We start from the raw sequence: 19,896 nt of genomic DNA, 5'->3' as shown, positions 1-19,896 counted from the left end.
CAACTTGTGACTTCTGGCCTACCCGTCCAAATGTAACCTGGCCTACGTGACCTGGAACACGCAGCAAGAATCCAGTTGCCCTGCCCCCCATTCCTTACCATATATAAACTGTAACCCTTCCCTAATAAACGGAGGCTTTGACAAATCTGCTTGGTCTCCTTCTTCTGTCTTAGCTCATTCCCTTCCAGGTAGCGCCCCTCCGTGACCCTGGAATAACTGATTGCAGGGTGGGTTACAAACCCCTAGACTGAGTAACCCACCCAACGCAATCTACAGAGGGTTATAAGTTGAAGGCCAATGTGACCTTTCAGCACAGTGAGGCTGTTTTAAGCAAAGCAAAAGAGTTATGCTTCCTAATTAAACATCCCAATTTAACCTTGAAGTGTCAGTAGTTCTTCAAACTTTTATGAATGTTCTAAATTAATAGTTAATTATATTAATTTATGAAAAATACTAAGTTAAGGGTGTAAACCAATAAAAGGCTATCACAGTCACAAATATATTCTCTATAAATAGCTAAATACATTTTGAAAAATCTAAGTTTAATCACTGAAAGTTCATAAGAATATCAAATGGATCAGTGTTTTGTGACTTACTCCTTACCTTTTATGTGAGGAAAAAAATGGTTGCCTAGTAACCATCAGCATACACCTTAAAAACCTGAATGGTTTGTTGGGGGAAAAAAAGAAGAAGAAAAAGGAAGAAAGAAAAAACAAAGAAAGGAAGAAAGAAAGAAAGAAAGAAAGAAAGAAAGAAAGAAGAAAGGAAGCAATCTCGATTTTCTATCATTTTTAGTTACATTGAACAAAAGTCTTATTAGCAAAATGTGCAACAATACCCAGGATCCTGTCATTTCCTGTCACAGTTTATCTTATTATTTTGGAACCACAATAAACAATCCATTCCCTGAGAACATGAGATCCTTTGAAAATGGTACTCTTCTAATTAAATATACAATTAGAACATTGGGGCAGATTAATGCTAATTATAATCATTAAAACTTTTAGATTGGCTCTCTTCCATTTACATGAAAGGTTAGAGTTAAAAGCCCAAAATGTCCATTGGCTTGTAGTATTTTTGAATTTTCTAAAGAAAACTTGCCAAACGTTTTAATGAAAGGTTTCATTCCACGTGTGATGAGTTATCTGGTAGAAGAGGAATAGCTTTGGGTCTGACTCTATAAAATAATTTGGCTATCTATCTCGTCGTGGTTTTGATCAAATTCAATGTCATTTGGTTTCTCTTGAGTATTGAGTTTTGTACAACTCTGGCTTGCATCATATGACGAACAAGGACTAAAGTAATGACAGTCTTTCTGGGTTGAGGAGAAATTATAACCTAGTACACACAGCTAAACAAACAACTGTATTACAGGTCTACAACATGCCAGGCACTCTCCCAGGCCTGAACACATAATGGTGTCTAGACAGCTATGACTCCACCCTCCTCACTCCACAGCTCGTTAGCTAAATGTTATTATGCCTCGTCCTTTGCAGCTCCGTTTACATTATGTTTATGTCTGAAACTCTCAGATATGTATTTATTCTGAGCTGCTCCAGGCCTAGCTCAAACCGGCAAGCCTTGGTTGACTTAACACCACCCCGACAGTGAAGAAAAGCAACAAGATATGCAAAAATTAAAATTAATATGTGAATTTGGTCAAAATTCTGTAATCGCAAACTCTAACAATGGTTAGAGACCATGTGACACACGAATGTGCTACTCAAATTCATCCTTCTGCTTGACGAATTGTATATATACATATTCATGTACCCACAAATATAATAGAATATATTTCAACGAATCAGTTAGTTCTTATAAGACAAATACTACCAATCACATTCTCTACTAAGCAGCTGACTGACTCATCATTTAGTTAAAAGACTTCTTGTTTTGCTGATGAGTTGGGGTTGTCTAAACCACATAGATCCTGGTCAATGAAACAGATGAACTAAACCCTGAAACTCTTTTTCATCTGCTGTTTGATCTTGGGGTGCTGAACAAACCCCATTAACAAGACCTCATATAAATTGCCATATGATATTATTCTATTTCAATGCCCAATATGACTTGTTGAATTCTCAATTTTGAACACTCATATGTACTCATACTTTTGTTATTGTCCTCAGCTGTGTTCTCTCTTTCTTTCTTTCTCTCTCTCTGAAAAAAAAAAAATCTGCAAAAGGAAGCAACCCAGTCTGACCAGAGTAGCTTACACACATCCTCCCCATTATCACCTCTGTTCATACCCTCAAATGGAGGTCATGACCCTTAGCAACACCTGCTCTCTCTCAGAGAAACTTGAAATGCTGGTAAACTTCCCATATTTCTGTCGTTCTTAGCTCTTGATCACAATTTTGCATTTGAAATATCGTGCTAAAGTTGTTCCTGTAGGTCCCTTGAATGGCTGCTAGTTTTATGGGTAGAGCAGAAGATGCAGTCACCAAAGCCACAAGGTGCAAAAGGACTATGCAGGTTGATAAGGGACCGCAGGGGAGCACTTAAGGGCTCAGGGCACTGTTAGATGGCATGCCAGTGATGGCATTCTTGAATTGGTTCAAGGAAAGCTTCACCACAAACAACAGTTCTGAAGAGAAGACTTGATTGCCAGAAGCACAACTTGTTTCATAAAATGCTCAGCCTTTCCAGAATACTTTTAAAACAATCTCATAGTGATCTAAGAAATGCAAAAAAAAAAAATGCTATAATAGTGGCACTATAAAAATTCGCTTTGAGACAATAGAATTGGGGGTAGACAGCTGGGGTGGGTTTTCTGGAGTATTTTTATATGTCTTACCACTGTTAATACACAAATCTAGTTTAGCATGCATCGCTAACTTTTAAAATATACTGTTATCATCTTACCTTAACATTTTATAAAATAAACTTAATTCACAAATACCACATTTAGCATAAAGGATCGCGTTATTAGCAAATAAAAGTGCTTTAGAAAGCTTCAGAGTACCAAATAATTTCTCAAAGAAATTCAGTCAACTAAGCCATTGATATATTTAGAAAGGGTTAAAAACAGTACATGCGAAGTTGACATTTGCCTTCGAAATAAAGCAGGAAGAATTACTTTAAAGTTGTATCACTATGTTTTCGCGCAGACACTTTAAAATAATTATATCATTTCCTACCTTGTAATTGTAACCGTTTAAATTTACGCTAAGCAAATTACGGCAGGCGCAAACAGGGATAATGGAGAGGAGTGTGTTTGGAAAGCCCCTACGCCAAAGGAAATAAATTAAGATATATAAAGCCTTCAAAAATTATCCTTGTGCTGTTTGCATAAAAAAATGTTATATTTGAGACATACATAAAATAGTTTATAGTACTAAAATATAAATATGGATATTATCCCATTATCTCAAATTCAATCCCTCGCTCTCCCTATCCCCTCTCATCTAGGGTTTAAATATATGTATTTAAACTACAGTTAATGCTGACTTGATCACGAAGATCTGAGGCACTCAGCGTCCTGACTCCTCTTTGAATGCCTCTAAAGTTCATAAAAATTTCCTTATGGGAATGTTTTCATTTGGGAACTTTCCAGACCTTAGTTAAGACCCACTCTCAGGAAAACCAAAGCATTGTTTCCAGACTGTATCAGCATTGTATTTTTTACCCCTAACAAGTGGCTAGACATTCTACTTACATCTTATCAAAGTCTGAAGCTTTTTCAAAAAGTGAAAATTCTAAACCCGCGTTCAAACAAATTATATCTTGTTATTCTTCTCTCCCGCCAAGTTCAGGACAAATTAAAGAGAAAATGTTGGTGCCTGTAGTGAACTCAGACTGCGATAAAGGGAAAAGCGAGTTAAAAAAATCGGTCATGATTTCCCATGATCCTTGTGAGTATCATTGCCATCATCAATACAGAACATAGATTCTGAAGAGCTGGCTCTTCATTCTAGAGCTGTCTCCTCCGGGCTTTGTGCTTTCAAATCAGTTTTCATCTGAATCGAAGTGCAAAGAAACATATTTTCACACTTAGGAAACTTAGTCCCAACACACACACACACACACACACACACACCCACCCCCCCCCTTTTTTTTTTTTTTTTTTTTTTTTTTTTTTTTTACCTGTTCTTATGTCGCGTCTTCAATATGTTTCTTCCAAAGGGAGCCATAGTCTGTCCGGTAAGGCCAGCAAAGAAAACACAGTCCTTATGGAAGAGTGATCTGGGCCTGAGGAGGGGTGTCTGGGTCCCACCGGTGAAAGGCGGAGGGCTGGACTCTTCCTTTTCACCTCCTCAGATGTTCCTGGCTTTCAGCTCATTAGCAACCGGCTGAGAGAGTTGCTGGAAGTTGTGTAATTGCTTCTTAACTTTGAACTGCGGGATTGTTGTGGCTGCTGCTCCTAGGGAGACCAGCCCAACTTCAGCCTGGGAGAAGGTGTTTGTTTGGAAGCAGAAAAACCAGAGAGAGAAGAATGAGAGAGGAGGAGAGAGAGGGGAAGAGGGGGAGTAGGAGAAGGAGGGAGGGAGGGAGGGAGGGAGGGGAGGGGGAACTCTATTGGAGAGAGAGAGTATTTTTTTGCCGACTACAGGCTGGAAGCAACCTGCCAACCCAACAGGCGTGGTAATAGCCATAGGATGGGAATTTCACTCGACTTGGAAACCCCCCTTTTCCTGCTTTCCACACCCAACCATACAAGGTGTACACACATAAAAGATTTTAAACTAACCCCCACCCACATCCCCCCCCCCCCCCACCCTCCTCACCCGCGGCCGCCTCCTGCCAGCCAGCTCCAGTCTGTATAAAGTAATCTGATCCTGGCAAACAGGAATGAGGGCCAAGAATGCTTTCCCTACGGACTCCCTACACGCAAAATAAAAAACCCTCCCCTGCCCTGAATGCGTGTAGGCTTAAAAGCCAGTTGAGGAATGCAGCTACCAGGAAATCAAGTTCCCTGGTTCTCCATTTTAAGAACGTCTCTCAACTCGACTCCCCCTGTGCACTCTCAAAGTTTTCTTCTACAGGGACTGCAAAACTAGCAATACCTGCCTTGCCTATGACTCTTCCTGGGTCTCTGGCTGACCCCTATGAATGCTGACATCCATCAGCCCTTGAGATCACTTACTGTGCCCCCGGGACCTTGGGAGTGTCATGGGAAAAGTCAGCTGTTTGCCACCGCCTTTAACTATACAACAGTTGAGGGGGGTTCTGGAACTAAAATCTAGAAAGAAATTCGGGAGATTATGACCAAAATGATGTGTGTGCGTGGAAAAACTCCAACCCTTGACCTGCCTGGGGGCTAAGAGAGAGTGCCGGCTCAGGAGCTGCAGGAGAAAAAGTGTGAGTGTGTGTGTGTGTGTGTGTGTGTGTGTGTGTGTGTGTTTGGGAGAACTGGAGAGCTGAGGAATTTACCTGGGGGCTTTCTGGGTTTTCAGTTTCAACTCTCTGCCAACAATCACTCCCCCCAAGCCCAGCCCAGCACCTAATCACAGGTTTAGGTGGGGGTTGGGGTGGAGATGGGGGAGAGGGGATGCTGAGAGAGGGAACAGAAAGCAAGGAACTTCACCACTTCCCTTTTCAGGCTGTGGATGCCTTGAGTCCCAGCAAAACACATAGCCCAGGTTTCTCTGAAGTCTGGCCTGGTTGCCAGAAACAGCAGGGCAGACATGATTTTCAAGGGGTCATTTTTTCTTATAAACAGTGTTAGGGATGTCGCAGTGCTCAGAAGAACCATTTTTTATTACTTTATAACTTTATCTATATACTATGTATATGTTTTATATTGATTAAGATTCTATTTTTCTTTGTAAACTTATATAAATTATGCATATGCCCCCGAACCATTATAAATTTAAAAATTATACTAAACAGTATTATAATTTAATCACATTGTACATCCCCGGAAGAACTGTTTTAGAATATATAATCATCTTTAAATGCTAGAAAAAACTTTTAAAATAATAAAGGTGCCAATTGTATATTTTATTTCTCTCTGCATACAAATTCATGTGCACTCTTCACCATATATATATATATATATATATATGCACTTTTTATGTAATAAAAGCCACATAATCTGGGATATACTTCTGTTTCCTTTGTTTGTTAACACATAAAGTGATTTAAATCATTAGGAAAGTATATATAGTTTCTCTAAGTCATTCAAAATTGAGTTTTTATAGCTTAGCTGTTAATGTAATTGTTTGGGTGGAAGTTCCATCCCAAGCCCCCTCCACTGGGAGTTGACTCAGTTCAGACTCAGCCACAAAGAAAGCCCACCCAATGATGACCCCTTCCCAGAGATGCTCAAAACCACATCACAAGGCCTTTAAACTGCACCCCAGAGAACAAACATGTGCTTTTCTGTTCTTCCTTTCCTGTCTCGTCTTTGAGGGGCTGAAAAGTCATCTGGGAGCGTTTGTATCCATGAAACCTGGGCTTTGTCTAATTTGGGCTGATTTGGGCTGATTTGGCCTATTGCCTCAGAGGAGAGGCTTATTGGGGTGCAGAAACTTTTCAGTAATAATTTTGTCAATCTGTAGTGAATTTGGTGTTTTCTATTGTCTCTGTAGATTCTGTCATTGTGGTCCCTTACTTGTCCTGACAATATTTGTAGACTGATGTATGTACACTGTAGTTTTAATAAAACTTCTCATGGTGGAAGAGGAAGCAACATTATTTCTTTACCAGCATAACCCTTATGCTCCTTTCAAGTAGTCACAAATGAGTTGCCTTTAACATGTTATTATTTATCACATAAAATAGTCCATGAATACTCTCCATGACACGCTCTTTCATGTGTAAGAGTTAAACACAGAGAGGTTTGCATACATTAAACAAATGTGTTTTTCTTTGTCAATTATATGTCAATAAAGTTGGGGGAAAGGACAAAATGGTACCATCCCTTAGTTATTAAAAGCTAAAAGAAATACAAAACACGGGGCCGTAGAACTTAAGTAAAAAAAATTAGGAAGCAACAACTCTACCCCTGATGCTAAAAGATAATAACAAAACTATGCTTTATAATATTCGATTTATGGATAAGCTATTCTATAGATGATAGTAAAGGTGACTTTTACTTTGATTTTATAAATTTGTTTGATATTTAAAATTCCAATCATAATCTATATGAGTAGGATAAATGGATATGTAATTTTATGAAAGAACTTGGCTTTGTACCACAATAACCTTTAAAATATTGAACGTTGACGTCAATTTATTATCAGAAGTTTTCCCAAGAAATTTGTTTCTGAAAAGAGCTAATGCTCAGTGACATTTATGTTGCTAAGTACATGAAATAATATACATAAACTTTGACAGCTAGTATTAGCCTAAGTACATTTCCCCCCAGAATTATCCCAAAATTGAAAATAAAGCAAACTCCTTGTTCTTCCAATGATATAATAGGATGCTTGTCTATCAGTAATTATTCTTACCCCTATTATTTGAATTTATACAGATTATCTGAGTGTCTGAACAATCATTTTTATACTATGTATTGAGTAGAATGAAACTGATGCTAAATTAGAAGACAAAATATATAAGCTGTAAATGATTTTTGCTCAGGAGCAATCCAAATGATTATGGTGGTAGATATGGCTAGTATGTTCATTCTTTCTATGAGTACAAAATTGACCCAATAGAAAGTCCATGCTTTCTGTGATTGGAACTGGCTCTATAATCTTTTCATGGGATTACCTGGTAAAAGTAAGTAGAGGTAGCCTTTAAAGGTTATATCCACCCCTGGTTTCCATCTGTATTCTGCTTCTAGGTCCCTGGCCATGGTGTGACTAGCACCACCGGGTTCTGAATGCTTTGCCTTCTACTCGTGATGATGGACTGAGCTTCCTCTGAAGTGTGAGCCCAAATCTTTCTTCACTCCAGGGAGCTGTAATGTTAGGTACTTGTTGCCAATCATACAGAAGTAACTAATATTTTATCTTTCATCTTTAGATTATAATTTGAATATCAACATAGATGACATTGAACTTGATAATGAAAAATGAATATTTACCCTAATAGATGAATATTATTTTATTTGTGTTTCAATTGCTACCAAAAGACAAAAACTGATAAAACACTTTGACAAAAAAAAAAACTTACTTTGTAAGCTACAAAAAAAATGAACAATTGTTGGTACAGTTGATTTTTAAAGTGTAGAACTAAGTTCAATTGATATTGTGAAGTCTCGTTCCCTGGCTGACAAGTAAATTCCAAGACAGTTTGAACTGATCTTTGGATGCAGACAATGTAGTGTAGATCCTTGGCACATACTCTGAGCCATTTATATCAACTCCTCAGTTACCTTCCTCCTCCAGTACATTAGAAAGCTAATCTTTTGAAAATACTATTCTCTGCATCAGTGTCAGGGACAGAGAGGGATTAGGTAAACGCAAGACTAAGAATGCAAAGCAGCAAATATTTAAGGTGAGCAAACCCAAAGAGCTAATGTACAACATGGAGGCCACATGAACCAAGCACTAAATTCCAGGCTTTTGCTTAATAATTGCTCTTTCCATAAGAAAATATATTTGTTTCCAAAAATCTTAATTTTAATACAAATGATGTCATGATTTTCTTATCATACAAAAATGCTGTATTTGCTAATTCATTTCATTATAGCAAATACTCTAAGTACATGTTCCTCATCTGTTATATATCTTAAAGATACATAACAATTAAAATAAAAAGAATAAATACCATGATCACTATCAATTTAAATTGTTCTAAACTCTTATAGAATCAGCTGTCTAGCCTGGCATTGTGAGTTGTTATTACTGAGTTTCCTTAACTGTAGCATGCATGACTTCACTGAGCCACATAGACACTAACGTTTCCATGTTCTGTGTTCTAACTACACTGAACACTGTGTCACAACTCTTTAAGTTTCCTTTAAGAGACTGTAGGTAATTGTTAAGTAGTGAGAGCCTCAGTTTTCTGCTCTGGAAAATGAAAAAAAAAAAGGAACAATAATGTATTTCGATTCCCTTATGACATGCAAATTTAAGGGGAAGTTTTTCTTTAAAAAGTAGTTTATGTAGATGTTTTATAATTTTTGTACTAGTCATCTCCTCTTCATATTTTAACAATTAAATTGGCATACTGGTATTTTTTTTTATCAGAAGCATCTGTGTTGGTATGAGCCAGTTTTCCCTGGGGCCTTTGTTAAAAAGAACAGCCGAGCTGAAGTTCTAAGTCTGGGGATTACATACAAGTGACTGTGGGCCAATTTGACACCGCTTACATGGTGATCTACGAGAAAAGAGCACACTAGATGACTTGTGAAAACCAATCAGCCCATCTGGCTTTCTGAAAACACTATTCTCAAACGAAGAGGGAAATAATAAAATATGTAACCTGTTGTTTGGACAAGAAAGAGAAGAGCAGAGATGATTAGAGTCTGCCAGATGGATGACATGAAAACCGTGTGTGGGTCTTCAGACAATCAGGATGTGGCAGATGAAGTGACATGGGGCACAATAGCACTGCCTACAGAAGAATGGACAAAAATTCACCCAGATTTGTGAGTAATATAGAGTATAGATGACCACGCAGGTTTGTGGGTAATAAAGAGTGTAGCTTAATTCTAGAGTCCATACACAATCGCTAAGGCTGTTTCCCAATGAATGTCTGTCATCTGCAATTCTTCCCTGCCTGTGGCCTGACCACGGTTACAGAAAGTGTGTCTACAACCTGGAACGGACGTAGCTTTGCCCACAAAACAGTTGAAATCCTTTGCAAGTGTCAAGGCTTGTGAAATGCCTTGAGAGGTTTTCACCAGGAAGGAATAACAATCTGGAATGCTGTGGGCCAAGAGCAGAAACTGAGAGTTCTTTTCAGCTAAAAGACCTTATGGTGGCCATGCTCTTCTGCTTCCCCATAAAAGCCTATGGAGACACTCCTAAGCTTTGTAGGGCTTATATAGTCGGGGTATATAATTAGTCATCCTGCTTCAATGGGTGTTTCCATTAAAAATAGCTTTTAATTAATTAAACTCGGTGCTTGAATAGCTGACTGGCTGGGTGTTGGCCAGATACTTGTGACCTAAATAAAAGGCCAAATGTTTTCACTAAGTAGTCACGGCTGTTATTAACTTTAATGAGATAAAGTGACAAGTCTATATAAGGCTGGCTACTAGTAGACATTGCTCAACCTCAGGGAAAGTTCTGAAAGTTAGGGAAACTGGCAATTTAACAAAAACTTCAAAAGGCATATGTATATGTAAATGTCCCCAAAATGCATTTATCCACAGTAATTCATGTTGTAATATTCTGTGCAGTACAGGTATCAATGTATTTGACACCTTATTTTGTTCAAAGTTGGTCCCCAAGAAGGATCATCCTATCATTTATTATCATAAAATTTCAATTAAAAGTAAGCCATTGGTTAATTGGATAATGATTCAAAACCATGATAAAGTTCAAGGTGATTTTAGAATTCTTCTAAGAAACATAGATATTCTATGTACAGTTTTTCACTGTACAAATAAAGAATATGGGGCCCTGCAATGAGAGCACTTATTCAACAGTTTGACCTGCACAAAACAGAACTAAAACAGACTATATAGGCGATATTCTATTTTGAAGTCATCTGTCATGCAAAAATAAATAAAAAGATAAATAAATAAGTGGATTTGTGATAAAGAGAAGGGAAAGAATCAAACCTTTTCAGGATGTATGGAAATCATGTAACTGAGGGGTGCTATTATATACATGTAATCAACTGTATAATAAGCTGCCTATACCATGGCTGAATTTTTTCATTAGTTGATACTTCACTTCTGTAGAGTATGTTGGGAACAGTTTTATAAAATTCATGTTATGTTTTGTGACTGTGGTCTGAATTCAATACTGTGAAAAATTTTATTCCTTTTGCGCTCTGGAAACATACTAGTCCTATGTATATCAAAGGTCTAAAAATAAATTATTATGGGCTGGATTGTGCCTCAGTCTGAAATCATATAGAGAAAATGTAACCACCACAAATGTTATTTGTGGAGACAGGGTCATGAATGAAATAGTTAAGTTTAAAGGAAACACAAGAAAGGGCTTCCGAACAAATAAAGTTCCTACAAAAAGAAAAAAGATACCCAATTTTTCTCACTACGTAAGAAGTTTGTGTGCTTTGAGTACAAAACAGTAATATGTCTATAATCTATAAAGAGTGTCATAATGAGAAGCTGGAATTATATGTATTGTGGTTATGAATTAGTAGCTTCCAAAATGGTGTGAATGTAAATTTTAGGTTGTTTAGCCACCCTGTGTGTGTCTTATGATGAACCACAGTAATATGCCCATTAAACACCAACTACATTCTCTATTAAAGCACTGAATTACCTTATTCACTAAGAAAAAGATAGTGAATTATCTTCTATTCCTTTGTGTTCTGAAATTAAAAATAGGTGACTTGACATCTAAACCTAGAATCCTAAGAGTGAGGATCCCACGTCCTTCCCTTCCCTATGAGCCTCAATAGCATCAATTTTTCTGTAAGTAAAACCACCCTAGCAGATCAATATGATAGCAGAGTTTTTAATGATATTTAAACCAAATGATAAGTCAAACCAAACTTTGTACTGTTTTTACAGAAAAACAAACAACAGCAACAAAAAACCCTTACAGGCCTATAGAGAAGGATACAGTGGATACAATCTAGAAACCATGATTTATAGAAAATTCACCTTTGTGAGTGCAGATTAATTATATAGCATGTGATCATATGACATGAGCATTAAGTTTTGCATTGTTGTAGGGGTCTCAGGTTGGGATAGCAGTGATCACAGATAGAAATCGAAATGCTTATTTTTTTTGGGACAAAGCCTATACAGCAATAAAACTAGGACAGGTTAAAAAATTTACAATCTGGTATGATGATGTAGAGTGTAGGTAATGAAGACAGTAAAGACATACTAGGATTCCTGATAATATAGTTATTTAATAATGTAATTGGTAAATTTCTATTTAAAACAATATTTTTAAACAATATTTCACAAAGAACACAGTGGGTTAAATTTCAATGAAAAAAAAAATAAAGTTTTATGGCATAGGAGAGTTGCAATAATTAGAATAAAAATAATGGTCGCACATGCAAAAACAAGGTCACTATAAGATATAAAGGTACTTAATATTTTGTCATTAATACAAAAATACGGATTCTTTCATGTTGATACATACAATAGGTGAAGCTGATTGCCCTGTTTTTGAGCACAGTGTATTTCCCTGTAATGGATCAAAGTTAGGCTTGGGGCCTTGTTCATGAGTAGAGACCAAAGTAGATAGATGATAGATAGATAGATAGATAGATAGATAGATAGATAGATAGATAGATAGGTAGATAGATAGATAGATAGATAATAGATGGATGGATGTTGGGACCAGTTAAATCCTGGCCTTCGGCTGCTCTTCCCTGTCTAGAGCCTTTAATCGAAGTGACTAAAAGCTGTGCTTTGCCTAGAGGATCAGAGGATGGGATTTTCACCTGTTGGCCATTGACTGCAGGGTATTTAAGCCTCCAAGGTGCTATTAAAGAGGGGCTTTTTGTTACCAGTGTTGGAAGGTCTGCGTGTCGGTCTGTCTCTGCGTGTGTTTCCTCAACCTCCAGCCCCTTGCCCGAAGTTCACGAACTGGATTCTAGTGCCTAGAGCACAGACGGGGGCTGTTGTGTGCGATAGATAGATAGATAGATAGATAGATAGATAGATAGATAGATAGATAGATAGATGATAGGTAGGTAGATAGATAGATGATAGGTAGGTAGGTAGGTAGATAGATAGATAGATAGATAGATAGATAGATAGATAGATAGATAGATAGATAGATAGATAGGATAAATGGATGGATGGATGGATGGATGGATGGATGGATGGATGGATGGATGGATGGATGGGTGGACATATGAACGGACGAACAGACAGATAGATAGATATATGGAAAGATAGATGATAGATAGATAGATAGATAGATAGATAGATAGATAGATAAAAATAGTGTATCACTTTCAACGTTAGTTAAGAGAGACTGCAGTTTCTATCTTGACCTAGAGGTCTTACTGCACAAGTTCTCAAGGTGTGGGTTGTGACCCCCATGAGTGTTTGAATGACCTTTACATAGGAGTTGCATATCAGAGATCCTGCCTACCATGCATTTACATTACAATTCAGAACAGTAGCAAAATTAGAGTTACAAAGTAGCAACAAAATAATTTTACCGGTTCGGCGGTCACCAAAGCATGAGAAACGATAGTAAAAGGTCACAGCATTAGGAAGCTTGAGGACTTGTAAGTGACTCTCTGGAGAACTGCTGTCAAATTGTCAATTCAGCTTCACATAATGTGAAACTGAGACTTGTCACAAAGTCTACCTGAGTTCTTCATAGCAACTATCTTAGCTTCTACCAATGTGACAAAATACCTAAGTAGGTCATCTTCATAAGGGAAAATCTTTATTTTGGTTTATGGTTTAAGAAGTTTAACCCATGGTTGCTTGTCTCTCTTGCTTTGGACACAGTATGTCATGAGAGGTGCTGTCATGTATGTGAATGTGTGTGTGTGTGTGTGTGCTCGTGCATGCATCGTGCATGTGTGTGTGTGTGTGTGTGTGTGTGTAAGAGGAAGCTGCTTTCCTCATTGTTTCCAGGGAGAGCAGTGAGAACATAAGGAGCGGTAAGTGTCCTTTATAATGTAATTACATATATGACCCAACCTTCTTCTCCCAAGTCCCGCTTGTTCCCACCCAAATACTAACCAACCTGGAGCTGCTTACATTCTGAGATTAGATGCAGTGAAACCTGGTCAGGTTCTTATGGCCATAAACCAGGTTCATTTTGTAAATATTCTACCACCTTCCAAGAGTGCTGCAGAATTGTGAGCAAGTCATCCACCTATGGGCCTTGGGGAACATTATGTATCAAAACAACCAAGTTCCAGGCCTCCAAAGCATCATGTCCACCTTATGTCAGTGAATATAGCATGTATTCAGTCTGTCTATTCAGGGAGTCCTAAAGCTGAACTTCAAGGATTCATAAAAAGATTGAGTTTACAATCTTCTCAGAAACTCAGAACAAACTTTTAATATAAGCTGGTCTGTAAATGGTAGAAGAAAATGGGTTGCATAATTTGAGTATGAAGTGGCTCAAAGTACAAGAGGATTATGTCAATAGAAGTTGAAAATGCCAGAGGGCAAACATTAAGTACTCTATTCTCACATCCTATTTCTAGGATACAGGGCAGTTTGAAGCGAGCTGGAAAGAGTCTGAACAATATCACTCTACGGACTTACTTATTAGCTATAGCCTATGTGACCATACCCATCGGTCAGCTAATGGTACTGCTTCCAGCTCTCTTTGCAGGGATACCATGTTTTTCAAGCTCATTACATGCTGGAATCTTCACTGCAGCTAGTGGTTATTCTTTCAGTTTCTCTAGCGGTCCTATAGAGGCTCTTTATAAGAAATACAATCCTGTTGATACTGCCTGGCCTCCCAGTCTTTCCTCTGAAATCTTGGTGGATGCTTTCAAGAATCAGTAGTTTGAATTTTTTCTTTTCTTTCTTTTTCAATTTTTATTGATTCTCTGCAGGTTTCACATCAGGCATCCCAATCCCACTTATCTCCACATCCTCTCACTTCTGTTCACTGTCCTTGAAACTGCTCCTCCAAAGCACACCAAAATGTCAGAGAAAAATCAACTTTGGAATTTTTCATGCCTACAATCTTGTCATTTGTCCTGTGTTCAGTGTCTAACTCGGCTACCAGAATAATCCATTTCTGGCTCCAGATATAGTTTTAAAACAAAGTCATGAATCAAAAACTCTAGCGCTGAATATAAGGCTTCTCTGTAGGAGACATTGGTCATAGAATCTCAGAGGTTACCCCCACCCCCAGAACCACAGGCTCTTACCATTCCCCTTACTGATTTACCAAGATTAGTTTAATACGTCCATACTCTTGTATAATCACATATCTTGGATTCAAGAAATAATGAAATTAAGATGAAAATGAAGTAAAGTATCTTTCTATGTTGGCGGGTATCATGGTGCTAAACATTACTATACAAACGGCTGTGAGTAAAGACACTGGAGATCTACTACAGCTGTGAGATCTTCAACTGTAGTATGAGCCTACCAGGCAAGACATCTATCTATCTACCTACCTATCTATCTATCTATCTATCTATCTATCTATCTATCTATCTATCTATTTTTAGTGTGATAGTGGTTTGGCTGCTATGGGTGGGTAAGTAACCCTAACTAAAATTGCTCTACATGGGAGAATCTATAACATGTAGGCATTTCAGTAATAAATCTATTTTATAATGGATTGTTTGGTTTGGTTTGGTTTGGTTTGACCTATACCTTTAATACTCTCAGAATCTGTAAGTGCCCTTATGGAGACTTGTTTTCAGAGTAATGATTGTCTCATAAACTGAGTTTAAGGAAGAAATTGGTGACAAAAGAAATATTTTGAAACATTTTTAGAATTCTTCAGTAGAGCCACCAAGCTCTGGGAGTTTCTTTAATGGGGACCGTTTATGATTATTATTGTTGATTCATTCTTCCTACCCATTACTGGTCTAAGTACCTGTTCTATATTTCATGATCTATTTGTTAAAGTAGCATATATGTAGTGAATTGCTTATCTTCTAGGTTATCCAATTTGTTGATACATAATCCTACAAATTATTTTCTTATTATTGTTGGAATTGTTTTCTTTTATCCTCGTTCTTTTTATAATCTCTCGTCATTCTGTTCTGTTTCATCTTCACTATGTTAGTATTATGTTACTTCATTCTATTTTATTTTATAACTTTTTATGGTGTATGGTTTGGGTTGTGATTTTATATCCTTTGAAACAGTGTGCTATTCTTTGTTCTTAGATATGCCTAAGTCTCTGTGTGTTATTTAAAAAATTTTACACTCTGTGTTTCTAGTTTTTCTTTTCATTTCTTCTTTCATCCATTGATGTCAATGGTGTATTGCTTACTTTGCCCATATTTGTGAATTTTATAGAATCATTTATAGTAAAGATTTCTAATTTCATATTATAGTAATTGAAAAATATATTTGATGAAAAATATCAAATATAAATCAAGTATAGGGCCGGGCGGTGATGGCGCACGCCTTTAATCCTAGCACTCAGGAGGCAGAGGCAGGCAGATCTCTGTGAGTTTGAAGCCAGCCTGGTCTACAAGAACTAGTTCCAGGACAGGAACCAAAAAGCTACGGAGAAACCCTGTATCGAAAAATCCATATAAATACATAAATAAATAAATGAAGTATAAATGAGTGATTAAGACAATGAACAAAATGCTTAAAAACTGTTATAAACATGCTTTTGAGATACTCATAGATACAATGCTTATTTTAGAAAAGAGAAAACTATCAGAATTAAAGTTCTATGGCTACTTTTAGAAAATAGAGAGGAAATAGCAGTTTAAAGTAAAATAACATGAAATAAAGCTAGAAAAGTGTTAAGAACTGCAGTTAATGCAACAGAGAGCAAGTAGTGGGGAAAATAAATTCTGAACGGATATCCGTTTTGTGAACGGATAAATAAGGTTGATAAATATTAGCAAAATTAAGTGAGAATAAAAAGGGAAATGCAGTAATAGCCATTGAAAAGAATATTGATATAGATCCCACAGAAAAATAACTTATAAAGTACTATATTCCTCAATTGTTGAAAAGAATTATAGTTAATTAATAATCTATATTATAAGAGAACATTCTTGAAAAACTCAAATCACAGATGAAAATGCAGCCATCGTGTGTAATGTATCTAAAGCTAAGGAAATCCCTATTGAAACAGTATCTCAACTGCTATTACCAGAATATTAGGGAGCTTTCTCACATAATAACAGCACTAAAAGATGATCATTAAGGTCATCTTAATGCGGGTTAACATTAATATTCACTCATGTATGTTTTCCTATCGGGGAGAAAAAGAATCTAAGCAAATGTGAATACTTCTTTTAAGTCCTAAATGGGACATCTTACTTAACTGAGTCTCTTAAGCACTTCAGTGTGTATCACTTACGTCCATTTTCACTTGACATCAGAGCCAGACAAGACAAAGAATAAAAGGAGGATTAAATATTGTAAGAAAAGATGAGTTGAGTAGAGAGTCTGCGATATAGGAAATAACTGATCTGGGTATACAGAAATACAGCAACAGAATAGAATGCACCAAAAGCAAGAGCCTAATTACAAGGGAATAAAACACAGTTGTCCAAAAGGTAAATTCTTTTACAAAATACATGGCCAATACCTTTTGCATGAGCTCCAACTTATGTGATGCAGGACTAACAAGAGAGAACCCCTGAGAGTAAGTCAGTTTCTCAAGATAGTTAGACGGACCTGACGTTCCATGATAACCTACTTTTAGGGTATGGTGTGAGATTGGATAAGCGCCATAGGAACAAACACTGTTAAAGTGTTGAAAGACATTGAACAATATCTAGCCTGCAATTCTCTCTGTGAAAGGTAAAAATTCAAGACCAGGTCCACCTAACTCTTCCCAGGTCTAGTATCCACTGAGCCAATGACTCATGGTGATGTATTAGCAAGAGATCCCAGCTGTCACTGCCACCCATAAACTGGTGTCTCCACCTAGAGGACAGAGTGGGAAACGTTCTCTTTCTTTAGCCCTCAGATTAGACTCATTCTCTCCATCTCCTCGATTTGTACTTGCTAACTTTACACCCAGTTAAAGCGAAGCATACCCTATAGAGTCCATTTAAGTTTGCACAGTAAGAATTCCGACATAAAAGGTTTATGCATTTAAAATCTGTGATATATACAAAGGAGAAGGGCGTGGTTAATATAATGGCAAGGGAACTAAAACCTAAACATCTTATTGTTTTATTGAATGCATTTATAAGTTAAAATATTAGCTTATCCTTTATTGGAGCAATCTATTCTGTAAGATATTCATACAAGAATTGCTGGCTTGAAGATTGTGTTATTCATATAACAAAGATTAACTGGTTGTGGCAATGAAATAATTTTCATTTTTATCAACACTCTAACCAGAATACTTAGCCGCACGTAAGCCATGTATCCCTTTAAAAAAAATCTTTATGTTGTGTACAGTATGATCCTATAAATTTTATTTAATATTTTCCTGGGTTATGTGAAATCAAATTAACCTGGCAGCATATCTCTTAGAGACATTTTTAATGAATGCATTTTAGATTCAGATTTGGGCTCTTAGTCCTCTGAGGTTGGTTGTAATGGCTGTTTCTAAGCTAGACTGCGCACTCTTGTCTTTCCCTCTGACAACCCGATGCTGTGTAGTTGCTCTGTACAAAATGACTCATCAAATTGGGGAGATTTTCAGGTGCTGTTAGGATATCTTCTTCCCACTCAGTTCTCAATGGCAGGTTACAAAATGTCCCCAGCAACTCAAAAAAAAATACTCAAAACTCATTGAAATGAAGTTCTTTTGTGCTTTTTCCTGTAGCTAAGCATCTTCTCAAAGGATTGCTTTTGTGAGAGTCACCCATTATAGATTAAAGAATAAAATGTCCTTTTTGAGAAGTAAGGAAAAGATGGCAGTTATGTAATTGGTAGACCCACTTGGAATATCACTAATTCATTTTATTATCAATATTTACCAATGGAGAGGGATTCACATAGATGCCATATTAGTCAGCTATTGCTACAAAAATGCTGCGTAACAAATGACTCCAAAACCTAATTACTTAAAACTAATCAATGAAACCAGTTCCTGCCACCATACAATAATCCAGGCAATTCTAGCTTGAGCACAGAAGCCTTGGACTTAGATCGCAATGTCTATGTGAGGTGGGATGACATTCGTCATCTGTTTCTTTAGGTGTTGAGTTTATTGAATCAAAGTTATTCTTTAGGCAATGGCAGGAAGATAAGAAATCAGGACTGATGCTTCAAAGACATTTCAAGTCAGCTTTCTTGCTTTTTGCTAACATCCTGTTGGTCAAAGTAAGTCCCATTACTGAAGCCAATGTCAAACAGTGACTGATATAATTGCTCTACTCTGTGAGTCATCAGGGAGAATTTGTTAAATACTATTCTAATTTTATAACATTCATTTCAGTCTTCTATGAAAAAAAGTTAGGCATCTGTGCAAAAGAGTAAGAAAACTAATAGGTTTGAAGTTTAGACACAGAATAGAAGAGGGGTATGATAAGCTGACCGAAAAGAAATAAAAGTCCACTCTTACGTTACAGACTGAAGTCAAGACTTTGCTCTAAGTACAAACAAAAAACTTTGCATTCTTTTTAAGTAGAGAATATTCTGCTGGAATCTCCTCATGCTTGGCTCCCTTCCAAATCCCATCCTCTCAGAAAAACCTCCAGATGCCAGGTTCTATAGCAATGGTGGGACCTCCTCCTCCAAAGGGGCTAGCTGCCCAGACCCTACCTATATAGGGTATTTAGACTGACTCTAGACTGTACACGCGATTTCTCTCCTGCTCCCTTCCCCTGCCTCATCTCTGGGGGCCGGAAGAGTCACCAGAGAGTGCTTTGCCAATAAACCGGGTCTTCTAATTTTTAATTCAACTTGTTCTGGCTTTCTGCATTGGCTGAGAAACCCATTATTGGAGTAAGAAACCTTTCAGAGAACGACAAAAATAGAGTTACATTTTAAAAACCAACCTTATATCCTGTGCAGTGTCTGCATTGGAAGAGATCATGGATGACTCGGGGATGAATGCTCAGAGGTCATGGTAGCAAATCAGGAGTCAGGATTGACTTGAAACTGGGTGGCGATAATAAAAGAAAATAAAGCATTTGGCTATGGGACATAGTTTAATGGCAGAGCTGGGCTCCCATGGGCTTTTGCTAGCTCTGAAGTATTTGGAAATGGAAGACAAAACAAAACAAAAATCAGATGATAGCGTCCCTAAATTTTAATTGTATACGCCTCAACAAATCATAATTCTAAGAAGAACAATGGCT

At 37.2% G+C, this 19,896-nt stretch overlaps 1 protein-coding gene across 1 annotated transcript in view; it reads right to left on the bottom strand.

Moving 5' to 3' along the window:
- Positions 1–4,477, bottom strand: part of Rassf9 (Ras association domain family member 9) — a 30,089-nt gene extending 25,612 nt beyond the window's left edge. The window contains exon 1 of the mRNA XM_050135604.1: positions 4,087–4,477. Coding sequence (XP_049991561.1) covers positions 4,087–4,133 — 47 coding nt within the window. The 5' untranslated portion in view covers positions 4,134–4,477. The remainder of the gene's footprint in view (positions 1–4,086) is intronic.
- Between the last annotated feature and the right edge of the window lie 15,419 nt (positions 4,478–19,896).

This window comes from Alexandromys fortis, unplaced genomic scaffold, assembly GCF_014885135.2.
Source record: "Alexandromys fortis isolate MF-2015 unplaced genomic scaffold, M_Fortis_MF-2015_v1.1 scaffold_24, whole genome shotgun sequence".
In the NCBI taxonomy this organism is placed as follows: Eukaryota; Metazoa; Chordata; class Mammalia; order Rodentia; family Cricetidae; genus Alexandromys; species Alexandromys fortis.
The sequence above is the reverse complement of the archived record's forward strand: the minus strand, read 5'-3'. Positions and strand labels throughout refer to the sequence as shown.